Here is a 19,588-nt window from a genome sequence, read left to right as displayed (position 1 = left end):
TTTGAACCCTGGCCTCCCAGGTCCTAGTCCAACAACCTAATCACTATGCCATGCTAGAAGGGCATTACAGTAACTCAATATTAAGTGGATCTGACCCAAAGGGACCATTTCCATCTTTCCCCAAAGTTTTGGAAGGGCTGCTGTGCACACATTGTTCAGTTGAGGGCAATGGCCGTCTGTTAAGATGCTTGAGGATGAAGCTGCAGTTGGTGCAGAATGCTGCAGCACGATTGCTGACAGGAATAAGGCCTTGGCAGCATGTAACACCTGTGCTCCAAGAACTGCACTGCTTGCCAATTTGCTACTGGGCCAAGTTCAAAGTGTTACTATTAGTATATGAAGCTCTTAACAACTTGGGACCAGTTTACCTGTGAGATCGCCTTACCACATCTATATCCATTTGGCTGCTTTGATTTGCAGAACTGAGTGCCACATAATACCAAACTCTCCCAGTGTCCTTATTTTCCAGGGACAGTCCCAGATGCACAGAAGCCATACCGGTTTCTGATGTGATCCTGGAATGTCCTGCTTTTCCTTAGGACGTCCCTATTTCCATTGGGAAAAGGTTGGAGGGTAGGGAGTTATGTGACCGCTGAACCAAGAAGATAAGTAAATACAGTCATACCTTGGTTTTCGAACAGCTTAGTTTCTGAACGTTTTGGCTCCCGAACGTTGCAAACCCGGAAATGACTGTTCCGGTTTGCAAACTATTTTTGGAACCCAAACGTCTGGCGGGGCTTCCGAGGAGCTTCCTGCAGCCAGTAGCTGCAATTTTTTTTTTTCAAATGTTTTAGAAGTCAAACAGACTTCTGGAACGGATTCCGTTTGACTTCCAAGGTACGACTGTATGCAACCTTTAGAAGACATCTGAAGGCAGCCCTGTACGGGGAAGTTTCTTAACATTTAATATTTTATCATGTTTTTATATATGTTGGAAGCTGCCTAGAATGGCTAGGGCAACCCAGTCAGATGGGTGGGGTATAGATAATAATAAAATAATAATAATACTGTAATAAAATTATTATTATTATTATTATTATTATTATTATTATTATTATTATTATTATTATTATTTGTTGTTGTTGTTAAAAAGGACATCCCTATTTTCATCGGAGAAGTGTTGGCGGTTATATAATAATAACTTTGGAATGCCCTGCATCTTGAAACCAGGCAGGCACCTTCAGTGTACCTTCAGTGTGGTGTAGTGGTTAAGAGCGGTGGACTCGTAATCTGGGGAACCGGGTTCGTGTCTCCGCTCCTCCACATGCAGCTGCTGGGTGACCTTGGGCTAGTCACACTTCTTTGAAGTCTCTCAGCCTCACTCACCTCACAGAGTGTTTGTTGTGGGGGAGGAAGGGAAAGGAGAATGTTAGCCGCTTTGAGACTCCTTCGGGTAGTGAAAAGCGGGATATCAAATCCAAACTCTTCTTCTTCTTCTTCTCTTCAGTGCCTACTAAAAACATTATTGTTTGGGCAAGCCCACCCAGATGTTTAGAAAATTGATGCAAGTCTCAATCTGTTTTTTGTTTTTTTGTCTATTGTTATTTTAACTTTTTGGAAGCCGTCATGGAATGAATGAATAAATATGGGCCTGACGTCTCTCTCTCTCTCTCGCTGTCCTTGCAGGTGCTGCGAATGTGGGGCATCCCTTTCCCACCAATACTATGAGAAGGATGGGCGCCTCTACTGCAAGAAGGACTACTGGGCCCACTTTGGGGAGCTCTGCCACGGCTGCTCAGAGCAGATCACCAAAGGGCTCGTTATGGTAAGAAAGGGGGTCCAGGAGAGAGCAGAGGGATCTCCTCTAGCCCAAATGCTTTGCTGAAATGAAGACATTCTGTGTCTTTGGCATCCCCATGATCTACCAAACCAGCCGCTGCATCGGAAAAGGAGACAAGCTTCATCTGGCATGGCTTCCTCTTGAGAAATCCATACTAGCCTCTAATATCAACGCATTATTTTCTAGATGTTCCCAAATGGACTCCTTAACCACCTGCCCTAGGATTTTGCCCACTATAGCCATTTTGTTGGCCTGCCTGAATTTCCCAGAGTTCCTTTTCTGTTTTTGAAAAGCAGGCGCAATCCCATCCCACTCCTTTTGCCCATCTCCAGTCTCCAGGCCCCTCACCTTTCTCTCCAGAAATGCTCAAAAGAGGCTCTGAAATAACACACTGCAAGCCCCTCTTTCGACTTCTTTGTTCTGCATTTCCCAGGTTGAACATAGTTCCCCTTGCAGAAGAAGACAGAGGCCGAAAAGGAACTGAGTAATTCCTGTTTCCGCCAAGTCACCTCTTAACTCAAACCACAGCCACCTGGTGTCATATTTCTGGGAATTAGGTCTATGTTGTGTTCTGGGAGGGGGTCACGTGCCCCCTATAGGGTCAGACTTGCAGTGCTCCTGGATTCCAACATGTCACTAACAGTGAGCCCTTCCTGATTTGTGCCTTTGCAGGTGCAGTTTGAGTCCAGGCTCAAAAGCAAACAGACCAAGCAGGGCTTGCTGTCGGTGCAGATCAGCTGGTCGGCACTGACAACGAGCCCCTCCAAAGTTATCCATTTGCAAGTGCGGCTTGAATTTAGCTTGCAGCTGCCAATGGACAAAGTGGGGCTCCCTATTAGATCCTGTTGGTTTGTTTCAGAATTTATAAACCCCTCCCCATAGAGCTATAGAACCGGAAGAGATGTAAATATGTAAATACACGTGTCTGTTTCCCTCCTAGGTTGCTGGAGAGCAAAAATATCACCCCGAATGCTTCAGCTGCCTGAACTGCCGGGCGTTCATCGGCGATGGAGACACATATGCGCTGGTGGAACGGTCCAAGCTCTACTGGTGAGAGGGGAGAACAGCTGAGCTGACTTGCAAAGGGGTGGTGGGCTGGTGGGGGCCAGTGCTTGGGCAGGAAACAGGCAGAGAGGACCAAAGGGACAGCTTTCATTATTGCAGGTTGCAAATGGAGATTTCAGGATCCACCGTGGCCTTGTCCCATATCCTAAGAACACCAGAAGAGCCTGGTGGATCAAGCCAATGGCCAATCTAGTCTAGCCTCCTGCTCTTGTAGTGGCCAACCAGATGCCCCACAGCAAAGCCTGAAAGCAGGATTTGAACACAAGAGCCCTTTCCCCTCCTGTGGTTTCCCTCCTGTGGCTTTGCTGCCTCCAGCAGTGGAGGTGGCTAGTAGCCATTGGTAGCCCTCTCCTCTATGAATTTGTCTTGTCCTCTCTTAAAGCCATCTAGGTTGGTAGCTGTTCGGGGAAACAAGGGTCATTATGTAACTTGAAAACAGCGATTCAAAACAACACCGGTTCCTCCCTTTAGCTCATTTACTGATCCGAATATTTGTTTCTTGTAACATCAGTTCAGCTTGTTTTCTCTAGGCTGCAATTTTGTGCTATTTCCAAACTATTGGTGCTGGGATATTTCACCAGAACACAGCAACCCTGTCACATAGACAGCTTCTTGAACATTGAGGGCAGCCGGGGACAGTGTGGAATTAAATTACATCTTCAAATAAAATGTGTATGGGTTGTTATTTAATTTTTTATTGATTGATATTATTATTTCTAATAATTTCTAATATGCGTTATTATTATTTTTGAACCGTTTTACTTAAGTGATCACATGAGATGTTGTGAGCCACTTTGGGCACAATTCTGTGGGAAAATGGCATACAAATAAACAGATGGTGGTGATGATTATTATAAGAGTTCAAAGGCACGTTTTCACCCAGGAGGAAACACTCAAGGAGGGTGTGGGGTAGCACCAAGGAAAGGTTTTGCCTGGTGGGCAGGAGGATTGACGAGTGCCAGGCAAAGAGGCCTGGTTTCCCTCACCCTGATCTAGAACCCTCATTCGGAGGAGACCTGTTGGAACATCTCAGGAGCCTCGAGTTACACAGTTCACTCCATTTCTCATGGGACTTCTGGGGGTCGCTCACCCTTCGAGAATGACTTCCCTAGCGCTCACCCTTCTCCTCCTCCCTGCCACAGCGGACACTGTTATTACCAGATGGTGGTGACACCAGTGATGGACCAGCTGCTCCCAGAATCTCCCGGCACCCGGATCCCGCACACGGTCACCCTCGTCTCTATCCCGGCCTGTTCTGATGGCAAGAGGGGCTTCTCCGTCTCCATCGAGGCTCCGCATGGAGGTTCGGAGCACCCACACACTGTCCGTGTCAGAGAGTAAGTACAGCCTACCAGGCGTCAGGCTCATGTCTTGCCCTTGTTCAGGTGATGTGGTTCACCTCAAGGAACTGCCCACACTCGGCCTCCCTGGCCTTCTTATTCTGATCGTTCCAGTGAATAATAGCCAACACAACTTGAAATCCACCAAAGCTTCCCATTTCACACACAGTTTTAAATTTGTCAGGTTTTGCTGTGAAATTTTACAGGCAGCATTTTGAAATTTAGGCTTCACAGTGCCTGCTGATTTGTTAGTTCTTAGGCTTCACAGTGCCTGCTGATTTGTTGTGATTCCAGTAGGCTTCAGTTGCGAAATCTCGTAAACTGTCGGTGCTCAAACACCAAATTACCATTGCATGTCAAATACTAAATTACTATTGCATGTCAAACACCAGATTACCTTTCCATGCTGTCTTGTCTAATGCATTTGTATGGCCCTCTCCAGACACTAGGGAATTCTGAATAATGTGATATGGCGAAATTTTGGATACCATGATTTGCCATCTTTCAAATGCCGTCAAATATTATCAGGTGTTTTTGGTTAACAGGCTTTATTCTTGTGTATTATTACATGCATATCCCACCATTTCCTCCAAGGAGCTCTAGGTGACACCCATGGTTCTCCTGCTCCCCATTTAATCCTCACAAGAACCTTGTGAGGTGGATTAGGCTGAGAGACAGTGCCTGGTCCTCTGGGACTTGGGTTTGAGGGGGTGCCCTCATATGCCAGCTTGGAATAACCCCTTTTCTTGCCTCCCTCTCCAACACCCTGAAAACAGATTGAACCCAGACTGCATAAGTCCTGACATGAAGAACTCCATCCACGTCGGCGACCGCATCCTGGAGATCAATGGCACGCCGATCCGGCATGTCCCACTAGACGAGGTGATGTTTTGTGGGGTTCTTTCTCCTCCATGCTTTTGAGAAAGTAGCTGCTGGATCCCATGCCTTGCCGGCAAACATCTGGGCTCCCCATAAGAACATCAGAAGAGGCCATTGGCCGAGATAGTCCAGCAACCTGATCTCACAGGGGCCAATTATCCCTAGGAATCTAGATAGACTGCCTCTGGACCTGGAGGTTCCATAAGAAGAATCTGGCTGGTGGGTTCAGGCCAAAAGGATCCCGTCTAGTCTAGCGTCCTGTCCTCGCAGTGGCCAGCCAGATGCCCTAAGGGGAAGCCCTCTCCTCTTCCATGGATTTGTCTAATCTTCTTTTAAAACCATCTAGGTTGGTGGCCATCGCTGCCCCCTGCGGGAGGGAGTTCCGCAGTTTAACTGCACCGCGCGAAGAAGTTGCTTATCCTCGCCACCCGGCCTGCCTTACTGTCTTCTCTCTGCAGATCGACCTGCTGATCCAGGAGACCAGCCGCCTGCTGCAGCTCACCATTGAGCACGACCCCCACGACATGCTTGAGAGCAGTGGCGGCAGCCCCCTCTCGGAGCTGCGAAGCCCCCTCCGCTCCCCAAGCCGCACCCCCTGCCCAGAACCGTCCGCCATCCGCCAGCGCTCCGTCATGTAAGACCATGAGGCCAAGCAGCCAGCCCTAAACCTGGGGGGGGGGGGAGGGTAATGCCTGTATCCCACCCCTTGAGCAATGATGGGTCAGGGATGGTGGGAGTTCAGCAAACCTGGGGGGCACCAGGTTGGGGAAGGGTGGAGGCAGGGTTGTACCTGTTCCTTTTTTCTTTATTCTGCAAAATGTAGACACTGCTTGGTTGTAAAAAGAAATGCTCAAAACAGTTTACAAAGAAGTTATCAACAAGAATAATTTATTTTTTAAAAAAAATATATAAGCGTTTATAAGATATACCAAAAAAATCAAAAATTTGAAACAGCACCAATCTTTTATATATCTCTTGTTTCAGCTCCCTTCCCCCTCTTTCTTCGTTTCCTTATTTTAATGTTTTTATCAACAAGAAGAATTAATAACAAGATAGGACGTTCAAAAAGTTAAAATAGCAATAGACGAAGAACAGATTGAAACTCACACCAACTTTCTAAATATCCCGGTCAGCTTGTCTAAGCAAATATATATATATATATATATATATATATATATATATATATATATATATATATATATATATATATATATATATATATAATAAAAATTAGCAGGCTCTGAAAAGAGTGCAGCAGAGGCACCTGCCTGACTTCATTAGGCAGGGAGTTCCAAAGTTGTAGGCATTGCCAAACTAAAAGATCAATTTCTTACAAATACGGAATGGTTATGATGTGACACCTGTAACAGGGCCACTGCCGCTAATCAAGGCTGTTGAGTGGCCATAAGGCAGCCTCGCAGGTAAGCTGTTCCTAAAGTGTTAATGGCTTTGTATACTAATAGTAACGCCATGAAATTGGCCCAGTAGCAAATCAGCAACCAGTGCGGATCTCTGAGCACAGGTGTTACCTGTTTGCAAGGCCTCGCTCCTGTCAGCAATCGTGCTGCAGCATTCTGCACTATCTTCAGCTTACGGATCAGGTGCCAGGAGGCCCCACATAGAGCAAATTGTGGTAATCTAGTCTTGGGTAACCAGTGCATGAACTGCAATTCCCATAAGCCCTTAACCAGCTGTGTTGCCCAGAAATCATTGAGGGGAAAAATATGCTTCAAACATGCTCTGAAGGTACAGTGCCAAAGCGGTTGGGTGGGCGCAATTGGGGTGATCTTGCAGGTAAACTGGTCCCACATTTTCCCCTTTCAAGAGGGCAGGTGTGACCACTATCGTTCCCCTGTTGTGCCCCTGCTGATGCCACCTCTCTCTTTCTTGCCTTGATCCTCCCAGGAGAAGCTGCAGCATCGACAAATCCCCCTGCTCCAGCTCCCTGGGCTCCCCTGCCTCGCAGCGGAAGGACATCGGGCGCTCCGAGTCGCTCCGAGTCGTCTCGCGGCTTCACCGGATCTTCCGCCCCTCGGATCTCATCCACGGCGAGGTCTTGGGCAAGGGCTGCTTTGGGCAGGCAATCAAGGTACCAGTGTGCCCGCTTTGCCTTTCCCCAGGTTTGCCAGAAGCGGCTTAGTCATGCTGGCCACATGACCCAGAAGCTGTATGCCGGCTCCCTCGGCCAGTAACGCAAGATGAGCGCCGCAACCCCAGAGTCGGACATGACTGGACCTAATGGTCAGGGCTCCCTTTACCTTTACCTATATGCTATATGGTAATTTATGGACCTAATAGGTATCTAAAGCCATTTGCACATAACAAATAGGAGCCTACAAAACACTGTTGCTGTATGTAGGTTTTATTTTATTTGTTTTTTTATATTATATTTTGGAAATGTACATCCAGTTTTTTCCCCTTAATTTTTTTTGGGAAGCCCCAAAAGAGTGGAGTCCTAAGCTATAGCTTGTTTAGCTTATATGTAAATCCAGCACTGAGAGTGGACCACAAAATGTTTAAAGAATTAAATGCCTCCTTTGGCAGGTGACGCACCGGGAAACGGGAGAAGTGATGGTCATGAAGGAACTGATCCGCTTTGATGAGGAGACCCAAAGAACATTCCTTAAGGAGGTAGGTCTGACCTAAGTATATTCCAGTAGCCGTGGAGTCCCCTCACAACACCCTGCTCTGCTTTTCCCTTGACAGCTACCATAGAGTCATAGAATCATAGCATTGTCAAGTTGGAAGGGATCCCCAGGGTATTCTAGTCCAGCCTCCTGCAATGCAGGAATCACAGCTAGAGAATCGCTGGCAGATGCCCATCCAACCTCTGTTTAAAAACTCCAATGAAGGAGAGTCCGCCACCTTCCAAAATGTCTTTCCCTCTGTCACACGATTCTTACGCTCAGAAAGTTCTTCTTAAGGTTTATTCGGAATCTCCTTGCTTGTAACTTGATTCCATTGGTTCAAGTCCTCCCCTCGGGAACAGCAGAAAACAAGCTTGCTCCATCTTCCATCTCTCTCACAGAATGCCTGTATGTTGGCAATCCATGGCTGGCCCTTCCCTTTCAGAATGTTGGAGGGCATCCCTTCTGTGAAGTCACAGAAATCCAACCAATTGGAGCCTGTTTGTTGGCAATCCATGGCTGGCCCTTCCCTTTCAGAATGTTGAAGGGCATCCCTTCTGTGAAGTCACAGAAATCCAACCAATTGGAGCCTGTTAGTTGGCAATCCATGGCTGGCCCTTCCCTTTCAGAATGTTGGAGGGCATCCCTTCTGTGAAGTCACAGAAATCCAACCAATTGGAGCCTGTTTGTTGGCAATCCATGGCTGGCCCTTCCCTTTCAGAATGTTGAAGGGCATCCCTTCTGTGAAGTCACAGAAATCCAACCAATTGGAGCCTGTTTGTTGGCAATCCATGGCTGGCCCTTCCCTTTCAGAATGTTGGAGGGCATCCCTTCTGTGAAGTCACAGAAATCCAACCAATTGCTTGGGAGAAGCCAGCAACAGCCCTAATACAGTCTGAATAAATCTGCTAGGCTGCCCCTCCCCACCCACCCCGACTGCTTCTGGCCCCAGATAAATTATTGGATAATCTCTCCCGCTCCATCTTGGCCTGGTGGCTGACCGTCTCGTGGTGCTCTCCCCCCCCCCTCTCCCAGGTGAAAGTGATGCGATGCCTGGAGCACCCCAACGTGCTGCGATTCATCGGGGTTCTCTACAAGGACAAGCGGCTGAACTTCATCACGGAGTACATCAAGGGAGGGACGCTCCGTGGGATCATCAAGAACATGGTGAGGGCATCGGCAGAGATTACAACCTAGGTGACTCGGGGGCTTGGGAGACCCACATTTGCACAACACAGGGGTTGGCGTCTTCTGCCTCCTCCATCCCACCCACCACCAGCTCAAATAAGAAGGTTACAGCCTCACCTAATTTTGCTAAAATAGAATTCCATAGAATTTTAGAGTTGGAAGGAACGCCAAGGGTCATCTAGTCCAACCCCCTGCAATGCAGGGATCACAGCTGAATTTGACAAACGGCAGGAGGGGATGCATTCACAACCCACCAAGTGTTTGTGAACTGCCCTGGGGTTTTCTAAATTAAAAGCAGTGCATAGAAAATATCATTTATTTCATTTATGGAGCAATCCCCGTGAGGCATCCCAAAGCAACTTGCAATATCCTTTGCCATTTACAAGCCCACAATGATTATCCCAACTGCCCGGCCGTCTTTGCTCCTCTGCCCAGAAAGCGGGGTGCCCCCTCACCACCTGCATCTCTGCTTTCAGGATGGTCAGTATCCCTGGAGCCAGAGGGTCAGCTTTGCGAAAGACATTGCTGCAGGGATGGTGAGTATACAAGGGAATCGGTCACCTTCCTGCAATGCAGTGCGACAAGGTGTTCCGGAGTGAACAAGGCCATCACAAGATCCTTTGGGGAGATATATTTTCCTGGTTTGGACCAGGGCATTCAAAACATAACTGGAGGCATTACTGGAGCTGTCGGTCCAGAAGAGCTTCGCTGTCCAGAGGCAGTGTACTTCTGGGTGCCAAGTGCCTTTAACAGGGGGAAAGCCAAGAATTAAACATAAAATTATGATAGATATAAAAGAAAGAGGAGGCTTTGCCCTGCCAGACTTGCAACTGTATTATGAGGCAGCCTGTTTGTGTTGGTTAAAAGAATGGATTACATTGGATAATGCAGACATCCTGCACTTAGAAGGTCATGACTTAAAATTTGGCTGGCATCCATTTCTTTGGTGTGGGAAGGAGAAAATTTATAAAAGTTTTATGTACCATATTTTTAGGAAGAATCAGTATAGAGTTTGGGAGAAATATAAAAATCTGCTGGAAAGGAAAACATCTTTAAAGTCTTCTGAAAAGAAGCATGGCAAAAATCTAACTTGTCTCCCTTCCCCTGCCACTTCCAGGCTTATCTGCACTCCATGAACATCATCCACAGAGACCTGAACACACACAACTGTCTGGTGCGGGAGGTGAGTTGTTGCAGCGCCAGGTCCAGTGCAACAGGGGGAGTCTTGCGCTTTCTCTGTCAATGACTGCGGACCTGGAAGCTGCCATGTGGCTGACGAAGGCCATTTCTCTCCCCGGACAGAACAAAAGTGTGGTAGTGGCTGATTTTGGCCTTGCAAGGTTGATGGTCGATGAGAAGAACCAGCTGGCCACTCTGAAGAAGCCAGACCGCAGGAAGAGGTACACGGTGGTGGGGAATCCCTACTGGATGGCTCCGGAAATGATCAACGGTGAGTGGGACAGAGGGAGGGCGAGTGGGGACATCGCAAGGTTTTCCTTGCTTGTCATTCAGCATCCAGAGCAAGGGAACGTTCATGGGAACAAGGGAAACTGCCTTACTTTGAGTCAGACCGTTGCTCCATCTTGGTCAGTGTTGTCTACACTGACTGGCAGCAGCTCTCTGGGGTTTCGGGGGGACATTCCCAATGCTGTTGGGGGTCGACCCTGGGACCTTCTCCATGCCAAGCAGGTGCAAATAGTCTGATCCCCATGGTTCCACATGCAGGAGGCAGCCTTATGCTGAGTCCAATCATTGGTCCGCCTTGCTCAGTGTTGCATGCACTGACTGGCAGCAGTGGCCCTCCAGGGTTTCAGGCTCAGGGGTCTTTCCCAATCCTCCCTGGTGATGTCACTGGGGATGGAACCTTCTTCATACTGAGCTATGGCCCTTCCTGTCAGGAACTGGCTGGATGATGAGCAGTGCGGGGGGGGGGGGTTTCAGACGAGAGACTCCCTAGAGAAGCCACAGAGGAAGAAGGCGCCGACCCAGGGGCGTGGTGGTGAGACACAAGAGGCAAATCAGAGGAGGGAGCGAGCCGGGAGGTGGAAGAAACAGGCAGCTTGGGTAAACAAAGAGAGCCAGAGGCAGGAATCCCTCCAAGGACAGGAAAAGGGACACATTTTCAAGTTCAGGATTGGAATAAGAGTTCAGGGAGGGGCCAGAAACTGCAAGAGCTTCACAGCAGCTGCCCAGTCCCTCTGCCTTGAGCTCCCTTCACCCTTTTGATTCCAAGATCACGCAGAGTGCTACACATAGCCAAACAGAAAGCTAGGAGTTTGCATCTGCTTGGAAGACATCCGGAAGAGGAAGGCTAGGAGGAAGAGGAGGTGCAACATTTTCAGTGAGGGCAGCCATGCCTGAGTGATCTCTGTTGTATACAAATTTCCCGAATGAAGCAGCTGACTTGACTTTTGAGTCTCCCTCCTGACCTGTTGATAAACCTGCTCCCCTGACAGCCACCCCCTGACACTTGCCTTGTAAAGTGGGGAGCAGTTGGCGGCGCCCTCCCAGGCAACCTCTGTGACCGGGCTGAACGATCCGGTTTGAGCTGCACTTTTGGGAAGATGTCTCTCACGAGGGCTGTGCCTCTGTGGCCCTGGTGAAATGGCTCTTTCTTTGGCACGGAGGAGCACCAGTGTCTGAAGGCAGCACCATGTGGGCAGAGAAATGGGTTGCCGAGAGAGTGCTTGTAGGCCTGATGCCTGGGTAATGGACTCCCTCTCTCTCCTTGTGCAGGCAGGAGCTATGATGAGAAGGTGGACGTGTTTTCCTTCGGCATCATCCTTTGCGAGGCAAGTAAGCTCAGCTGCACCAGCTGCTACCACCAACTTCCCCAAACCATCCCCCGTTTGCCTGCCAATTTAATCACTTGGAATTTCAGCCACGCACCTTTTTCTCTGAAGCGGGTGTGGCATGGAGAGAGTGAATAGAGAAAAGCTTTTTTCCAGTTGACACTTGAACTAATGGACATCCAAGGAAAGGTTCAGGACTTTCAGAAAATCTTGGCTAGTGGCCATTGCTAGCTCTCTCCTCCTCCATGAATGTGTCTAGCCCTCTTTTAAATCATGGCCACCACTGCCTCCTGTGGCAGGGAGTTCCACAGTTTAACTAGAAAGGAGTTCCTTTTATCTGTCCTGAATATGGCTGCAAGTTCTAGTGTTAGGGTCCCTCTTACGCTGGGCTCTGGGTTCTAATCCTGAATCAGCCCCCGATGCGGGGAGGCACGTCTAATGCCTCCTTCCTCTCCTTTGCACACAGATCATCGGGAGGGTCAGCGCGGACCCCGACTACCTGCCTCGGACCCTGGACTTCGGCCTGAATGTGAGGGGCTTCTTGGACCGCTACTGCCCCCCCAACTGCCCCCCAAGCTTCTTCCCCATTGCCGTCCGCTGCTGCGATCTGGATCACGAGAAACGGTGAGCAACAAGGAGGGAGGGAACCCATGTATGGGAGGTGGATTTAGTGCTGGAAAGGGAGTCAGGATGTTCTGAGCTGTCCCTCAGGGGTGGGCCCATAGGAACTAATTTGCATATGGTAATGTATAGTTGTAGGTTCACATTTGGAAGTTCAGTGTCGCAGGAGGCAGGGCAACCATTTGGATCACCCACAGAGACATTCTTCGGTTCATTTGTACCCGCCAACCCCTATTCCTATTCCCAACAGACCCCAATTAAAGTCTCCTTCAGTTACGCCCATTTGTTATCTCCAGATAAACTCCTGCATCACCAGGGGTGGGATTGGTGATCCTTTGGTCCCCTTCCAACTCTAAAGTTCTGTGATTCTTCTTCAAATCATTTATTTTCTCAGATCACGACCCATTCACTCCCCACCAACAAATGTATGTACTCACTCAGAAACAATCAGGCCCCTTAGAGAACTATTGGAGGGCTGTGTCTCTTGGGTTCACCCCTTGCAACACCCCCTAAACCCACAGGTCCCTGAGATGAATTGGGGGGTGGGTTATGTCTCCTGAGCCCCAACCCCTGCAACACCCCTGCCAGCAGGCTCTTCTTACAATATTGTTGAGCCTCCATGCACAGGAGCAGTCTACCTGCAAGAGCAAATCTTCATGTCCTCCTTTCTCTTTCCCCCAGGCCTTCCTTCAGCCGGTTGGAGCAGTGGCTGGAAGCCCTCCGGATGCACCTGGCCATACAGCTGCCCCTCATCTCCCAGCTGGAGCAGCTGGAGCGGGACTTCTGGGAGACGCAGCGGCAGGCTGAGGGCGGGCTCCCCGCGCACCCCGAGGTCTCAGAATGAGCACCGGGGGGCTGGAAGACGCCTCCCATCCTGCTGGGCCGTCCTGCAAGCTCCCTGCATCCGCCCCCTTCCCCCACCATGCCCGCCGGAGCCGGTCTCTGGGTCCAAAGAGGCCACGTCTGTCTGTGGTGTCCTGCGTGGCTGGGAGCTGGTTCTCCCTGCTGCTTTCCCTGGGGGTGTGCGGGGTGGGGTGGGATCTGTGCCTGGCATGCACAGTCGTCGGAAGGGGCACCTTGAAGCTCTTGTAAATACCCTTGTACATGAGAGGCACCTGGACAAAACCCCTGCAAGGGAAAGGGGGGCGCCCCCTTGCCCCACACTGCCCCCCAACTTCTGCCTGGCACGCTTTGTGGCTGCGAAAAGTCTTGGAACACCCCACTCAGCACGTTCCTTCCTGTTACCGGCTGGCTATTGCTCCACAAGCTAGCGTTGTGTGTGTGTGTGTGGTTTTCTTTTGGGGGTGGAGAATCTCTGGGGTGCCTCATTCCGGCGCCCCACAAACAGGCTCTCTTCGCTCCCTGCCTTGGGCAGAGTCTCCCACTCCTGCAAAGCGGTGCCTTCGGGTTTTCGTCGTCCCCTGGTTCTCTGCCCACCCCCTTTCATTTGTTTTGTGTGTGTGGGTCACCTCCGCAGGGACGCAGGACTCGCACCCGTGACTTGCAACATTCAAGGCATGGCCTGTGCACTGCCCAGTACCCGTGTGGGGTCCATATCTCTCTGTGCCCAGATGTGTGTGTCTGTCTGTCTGTACCCCCTTAGACAGTCTCCTAACCCTGCTGGTGGAGGAACTGTTGTCACCCTTTAGTTGTGGGTATTTGGAGAGAAGTGCTCTCTGTGTGCATTGTGGGGTGGCATGATGCGCTTGACCCCTCCCCTCCCGCCGCTTCTCTGCTCTGCCTTGCCCTTCCATGCCAAGCTGCTGTTCTGCTGGTGGGGATTTTGTTGTGCTGCGGGGAGTTATTTGCGACACCGGCCCACTCCTCTTTTCCCCACGGAGAGCTTTTGGCACACAGGCTTGGATCCTCTGGAAATGCTTCCCAGGTCTGAGGGGGACCCCCCCCCCCACAGCTTAGGAGTGGAGCAGAGCTGGGCCCAGAGGAGGTAGAGCTGGCATCATCGGGCATCTGTTGAGAGCCCACACTCTTACAAGGGGCCCATTGCCCAGCCCCCAGGGCCTCCTGGCCTGCTTCTCCTCTCTTTTAGGAGCACCTTGGATAAGATGGGAGAAGAATCATAGAATTGCAATTTAGCTGCGACTCCTGCATTGTAGGGGGTGGGCTAGATGAGCTTTGGGAGTCGCTTCCAACTCTACCATTCTAGGAGTCGATAAGTGGCAAAAAGATGCATACAGTGGTCGGTACCTTGGTTCTCGAATTTCATCCATTCCGGGAGTCTGTTCAACTCCCGAAACCATTCGAAAACCAAGGCGCAGCTTCCGATTGGCCGCAGGAGCTTCCTGCACTCAATCGGAAGCCGCGTCGGATGTTCGGCTTCTGAGAAACTTCACAAACCAGAACACTTACTTCTGGGTTTGCGGCGTTTGGTAGTTGATTTGTTCAACAACTAAGCTGTTCGGGAACCAAGGTACCTCTATACTAGAGGAATTGGCATGAAAAAGCAGATTATGAGATATTTGAACTAAGATGCTGATGAATTTTCACGGGGGAAAAAACTATTTGCAAACTGACATTGTCATTGAATCGCTCGCTGCCGCTGGGATCCACTTGGATCATTCCTGACCCCATCTGTGTAGCCTCCCTTCCATGGTTGACCTGACTGGGTCCCTTCCTGCTACATCTGGGAGGAAGGCAAGCTTGGAGAGTGTGTGGCATCAGTGCCAGAGTGCCCCAGGGCTGTGGCCCCCTCTGCCGTGGTGGGGGGGTCTCCTTCAAACAAACGGAGAAGCGTTGCATTTCCACGGGGCCCGTGCAGAGTGTATCCCTTGTGTCCCAAGTCAATCCTGATCTCCCATTTGGGGCTCCTGAGCCCCTTGCTGCTATCTTTGTTCTCTGGACCACTCCACCCCCATTCTGTTGTTTGTGAAGGGGCCTGGGCCAGCCTCCTCCAGCCCCGCCCCACCCTACTTTTGCCAGCTAGTGGGGCTGGTCGGATCCTGGCCTCTTGTCTTGCATTGATTTCTCCATGCCACTCCATCCCTCTAGGTGCTTTTAAACTCCCTGGTTGCTGAAGGGTTAGGCCCAGCATCTCAAGGAGTTTTTCCACGCTGGGTGGGGGGTATCTTCCACACAGCCTTCTGCATTTTGGGGAGGGGTGCTTCTGCGCGGTATGTCTGAAGCCCCCTCCTCTCCCCTCCCCCCACTACATTCAGGTTAATTTTTCTGTAACATAGTTGAAGAGAAGAGTTTGTATTATTTTTTCATATCCAGCTGCCCTTGGCGCTTTTTGGAGTTTTGCCATGTTTTCACTCTGCCTCAGTTTCGCCTACGGGGAAGTATTACTTTGGGAAGTCATTGGGTGGGGGTGGGGAAGAAAGAGCACGCGAGATTTTTTTTTTTTTAAATAGACTGTGAAGCATCTGTACGCACTTTGACCCGGAAGTGAACCTAGATGCCGTCTCCGGAGGGGAGGCGGAGGATTTGCAAAACAGGAATGTGAATTAAATCACGTGGAATTAATAAAAAAGATCTTTCCACCCCACACTCCAGTTTCCTGTCGTTTCCTTGGAGGGGAAGGGGGATAGAGGAAGTTGTCGTGTACTGATTCAGACCATTGGTCCATCCAGATTACAGTATCACCTACACTGACGGGCAGCAGCTGTCCAGGGTTTCAGGCAGGGGACATTCCAGTCCTCCAGGGAGATGCTGCTGGAAATTGAACCTGGAACCTTCTGCATGCAAGGCAGGTGGACGATGGAGCACCCTTGTTTTTCGCTGCTGCAGAGTGGAGGACCCAAACCAATGGATTCCAATGGCAAGAAAGGAGAGTCTGACTTAAACAGGAAGAACTTTCTGACGACAAGAGGTGTTGGATTGTGGAACAGACGGAAGCTGACGGGCCTCTCCTTCATTGGAGGTTTTTAAGCAGAGGTTGGATGGTCATCTGTCAGGGATACTTTGGCTGTGATTTGTGCATCGCAGGGGGTTGGACTTGATGACCCTTGGGGATCCCTTCCAACTCTACACATTGTATTATATGAAATGCCCTCTGGAGGAAGCCAGGGCTGACTCTACCCCCAAATGGGAGCTGCATGGAGCAGTACTTGGCAGTGGTGGGGTCTGCTCTGCTTATTGAGTCCCTCCTCTGACCTTCTGGAGTCCAACCAACTACGAAAGAGAATACTGTACTTTCTGCTGCCAACCATGTGATGGCACTGCTCAAAACCAGGGGCTTTTTGGAGGGAAGGGGGGGGGGAAGAGTGGCCGTCATGCAGGGCTTCAGAAACTCAGCCTTCCCTGCAAGTTCTCTCATTATGAGAACATAAGCAAACAGGTATTCAGAAGCACAGGTATTCATGTCCCTCCATGAATTTGTCTAATCTGATTTGAAAGCCATACAAGTTGGTGGGCACGACTGCTTCCTGCAGTAGTGAGTTCCAGTTTAACTAGGCAGTGCATGAAGAAGTACTTTCTTTTATGTCAAATTAAAAAAAAAATCCTTCCAGGAGTACCTTAGAGACCAACTAAGTTTGTTCTTGGTATGAGCTTTCGTGTGCATGCCCACTTCTTCAGATACACTGAAACAGAAGTCACCAGACCCTTATATATAGTGAGAGAGTGGGGTATTACTCGGAAGGGTGGTGGGAATGGGTGATTGGCTGATACGTGCGGAAAACCTGTTGACTGTTAACGACTGCAATTGGTCTTACAGGAAAAAGCAAGGGGTGAGATGGCTAAAGATAGCTTTGTCATGTATAATGAGATAAGAATCCAATGTCTTTCTTTTATGTGTTTTTAGTCATCCAACATTCAGATCCAAGTTTTAGTGTTACGAGAGAGGGAGAGAGGAAAATATCTATTTCTCTAAAGTAAAAAAACAAGAAACCCAAACACTCCAACCATTCCTCAACTCCACCCCCTTGATCCTCTTCATTGTACTGTTCTGAACCTTTTCCAACTCTGCGATCTCCTTTTTGAGGTTGGGGCGACCAGAACTGTGTGCAGTATTCCAATCACGAACACGCTATATATTTGTATATTGGCGTTCATTGTGATATTGCCACAGGGCAATGCAGTCCACATGCTGACTCCTTATGCTGCATTCAAAGAATCACAGAATCGTTGATTTGGAAGGGACCACGAGGGTCATCTAGTCCAACCCCCTGCAATGCAGGAATATTTTGCCCAACGTGGGGCTCGAACCCACGACGCTGAGAGTCAAATGCTCTACCAACTGATCTATCGCAGCAGTACACGGACCCACGCTTCAGCCCCAAATCAGGAGGAGGCCCCAACAAACTCATGGAAATCAGCTACATTTATTAGCAGGATAAAAAATATTTCGACTGGAGCGATTTGAATGTATAAACCTATAATTTTTGTGTTCTTTTTTTTTTTACAGCTTTTAAATAAATAAAGCTTTCCTCCTCTTTTCTTGGTACGACCGTGCAAAGATATAGACCCTCTCTGTTTTTGGTAAGAAAATAGCAAGTTTTGGAAAATAAAGAAGCAAAACCAGAAACAATCATTCCTCTCCACCCTAACACAAGCCTCCTTCACAGCTCCCCAAAATAAGAGGGTGAGGCAGGGGGTGTTAAGGCATCCTTTGCCAACCTGGTGCCCCCCACCCTAGACGATGTGGTGGACTCTTCTTCCTCAGGTTTTTCAACAGAGGTTGACAGCCAGGTCTGCCTCCTACCATCTCAAAAGCAAATCAGTTTTCCAAAGAGCTTTCTCAATGCTCCGCCACTCCAATTGCAATAAAATATAAATAATAATAATAATAATAATAATAATAATAATAATAATAATAATAATAATAATAATAACAACAACAACAACAACATATCTAAAACTGAGTGACTTGGAAAAAGGCATTTTGCAGAGGGACATGTGGAAATGTCACTTTTCCTGGATGAGGGTGGGAAATAATTAATAACCAACAGTAAACCATAATTAATAACCAACAGTAAACCATAATTAATAATAATAAATATATCAAACAATAAAGGAATAACAAGAAGGCAGTAAGAAACCTAAGGAGTAAAAAGGGAGTATTTTGAAGCCGAGCTTATGCTAGGGTTGCCAACTTTTCAACCAGCCCCTGCTCTCCTGCGCATTAATAGCAGGTCGATCTGCAGACATGGGACTCGGGGTAGGAGGGAGGATTTTCCTGCCACGCCATGAAAAACATCAGCTGCCGGTTTGTGCAAATCAAGGTGCTGTTGAAGGCACAGGAGCAGGCCAGGGTGGCTTCTTCCCTGGTTAGTTGGCAACCTGATCTATGTGTTTGGTGGCTTGATGCAAAAGTGGCCTAAAATTCAGGGCCTGAGGTGGTTGTGAGACACGGTGTCTTAGAGGCTTTCCTCATGCAGAGGCTTCTGCACAAGGTGACCATTGTGACGGTTCTTTGAGCTCTCAGGCAGGGGTTTTGGAGTCCCCGGCTGAATTTGGCCTCAACTCCAGATGTTGCAACAGACAGTCGTGCAGGCAGCTTAAAACAAAGAGAATTCAGGCATCGCCACCACGGCAGCTAGCAGGTATCTCTGTTGGTGCGAAGAAGGAATAGAGCCTCCACTGCCAGATGAAGCATATCCCAGATGCTGGTAATATGAGGGGGTCTTTGCAATCCTCTTTTACTCAGCTGTTTCCCATAGGGGCCTCTGGCAGAGCATGTTCAATGTTCCTTATGTTCCAACATGAAGTGAGGTTCTCCCAATTCTTTGGCTGCACAGGGGCCCCCAATATTTGGCACCTACAGGTGCCTGGGGCTTCCGCCCACCTGCTCAGGTCTCTTGCTTCTCTGTGGTTGATGGAGAGAGAACAGCAAAGGTAGGGGTGGCTCATTGATTTAATGTAAAAAGGGGGAGCCCTAGATATTTTAGGAGGCCCATCCACACTGAGCTGCGCATGCAGGCCCCAAGCAAACAGACTTTGTGAGGGTGCGTCCAGACCAGGGTTTGCCCTGCTTCTTCTCCAGATTGTTCCCCATGGAGGCCACTTCTTGAAACAGGAGATCTGCCCCCACCTTCCACACGGAATGGGCTTGGATTTCAGCAGTACTCCGATGGTCCCCAGAGAGAATTGCTGAGCAGAGGAGCTGGTGGCATTGACAGCACCTCTCTGCCTCCTGGGTCCATCTCTCACCACCAGCCCCTTTTTACACATGAGCGGTGAATGTACGGTTTGGAGATGAGGTATTGTGCAGCTTGGCTCACTGACTCGATCTCTTCAAGCTTAGCATGGCGCATGGATGCTCAGCAGAGATGGGGGTTTGCAGCAGGCTCACAAACACGGTTCCAAGGGATACCCGCAGCATGCAGAAGCAGCCTCCGA

The 19,588-nt window shown here is 49.3% G+C and overlaps 1 protein-coding gene across 1 annotated transcript in view; it reads left to right on the top strand.

The window, feature by feature from the left end:
- The window catches only part of LIMK1 (LIM domain kinase 1), a 31,527-nt gene extending 18,234 nt beyond the window's left edge, over nt 1-13,293 (top strand). Inside the window, exons 3-16 of the mRNA XM_033172104.1 lie at nt 1,627-1,765; nt 2,721-2,830; nt 3,988-4,182; nt 4,962-5,067; nt 5,523-5,698; nt 6,970-7,153; nt 7,609-7,695; nt 8,727-8,858; nt 9,356-9,415; nt 9,997-10,062; nt 10,182-10,329; nt 11,616-11,671; nt 12,138-12,295; nt 12,974-13,293. Coding sequence (XP_033027995.1) covers nt 1,627-1,765; nt 2,721-2,830; nt 3,988-4,182; nt 4,962-5,067; nt 5,523-5,698; nt 6,970-7,153; nt 7,609-7,695; nt 8,727-8,858; nt 9,356-9,415; nt 9,997-10,062; nt 10,182-10,329; nt 11,616-11,671; nt 12,138-12,295; nt 12,974-13,136 — 1,780 coding nt within the window. The 3' untranslated portion in view covers nt 13,137-13,293. The remainder of the gene's footprint in view (nt 1-1,626; nt 1,766-2,720; nt 2,831-3,987; nt 4,183-4,961; nt 5,068-5,522; nt 5,699-6,969; nt 7,154-7,608; nt 7,696-8,726; nt 8,859-9,355; nt 9,416-9,996; nt 10,063-10,181; nt 10,330-11,615; nt 11,672-12,137; nt 12,296-12,973) is intronic.
- Nucleotides 13,294-19,588: the final 6,295 nt, after the last annotated feature.

The sequence above is a fragment of the Lacerta agilis genome, chromosome 15 (assembly GCF_009819535.1).
Source record: "Lacerta agilis isolate rLacAgi1 chromosome 15, rLacAgi1.pri, whole genome shotgun sequence".
NCBI lineage: Eukaryota > Metazoa > Chordata > Lepidosauria > Squamata > Lacertidae > Lacerta > Lacerta agilis.
Note: the sequence above shows the minus strand (reverse complement) of the source record. Positions and strands in the feature narration are given on the sequence as shown.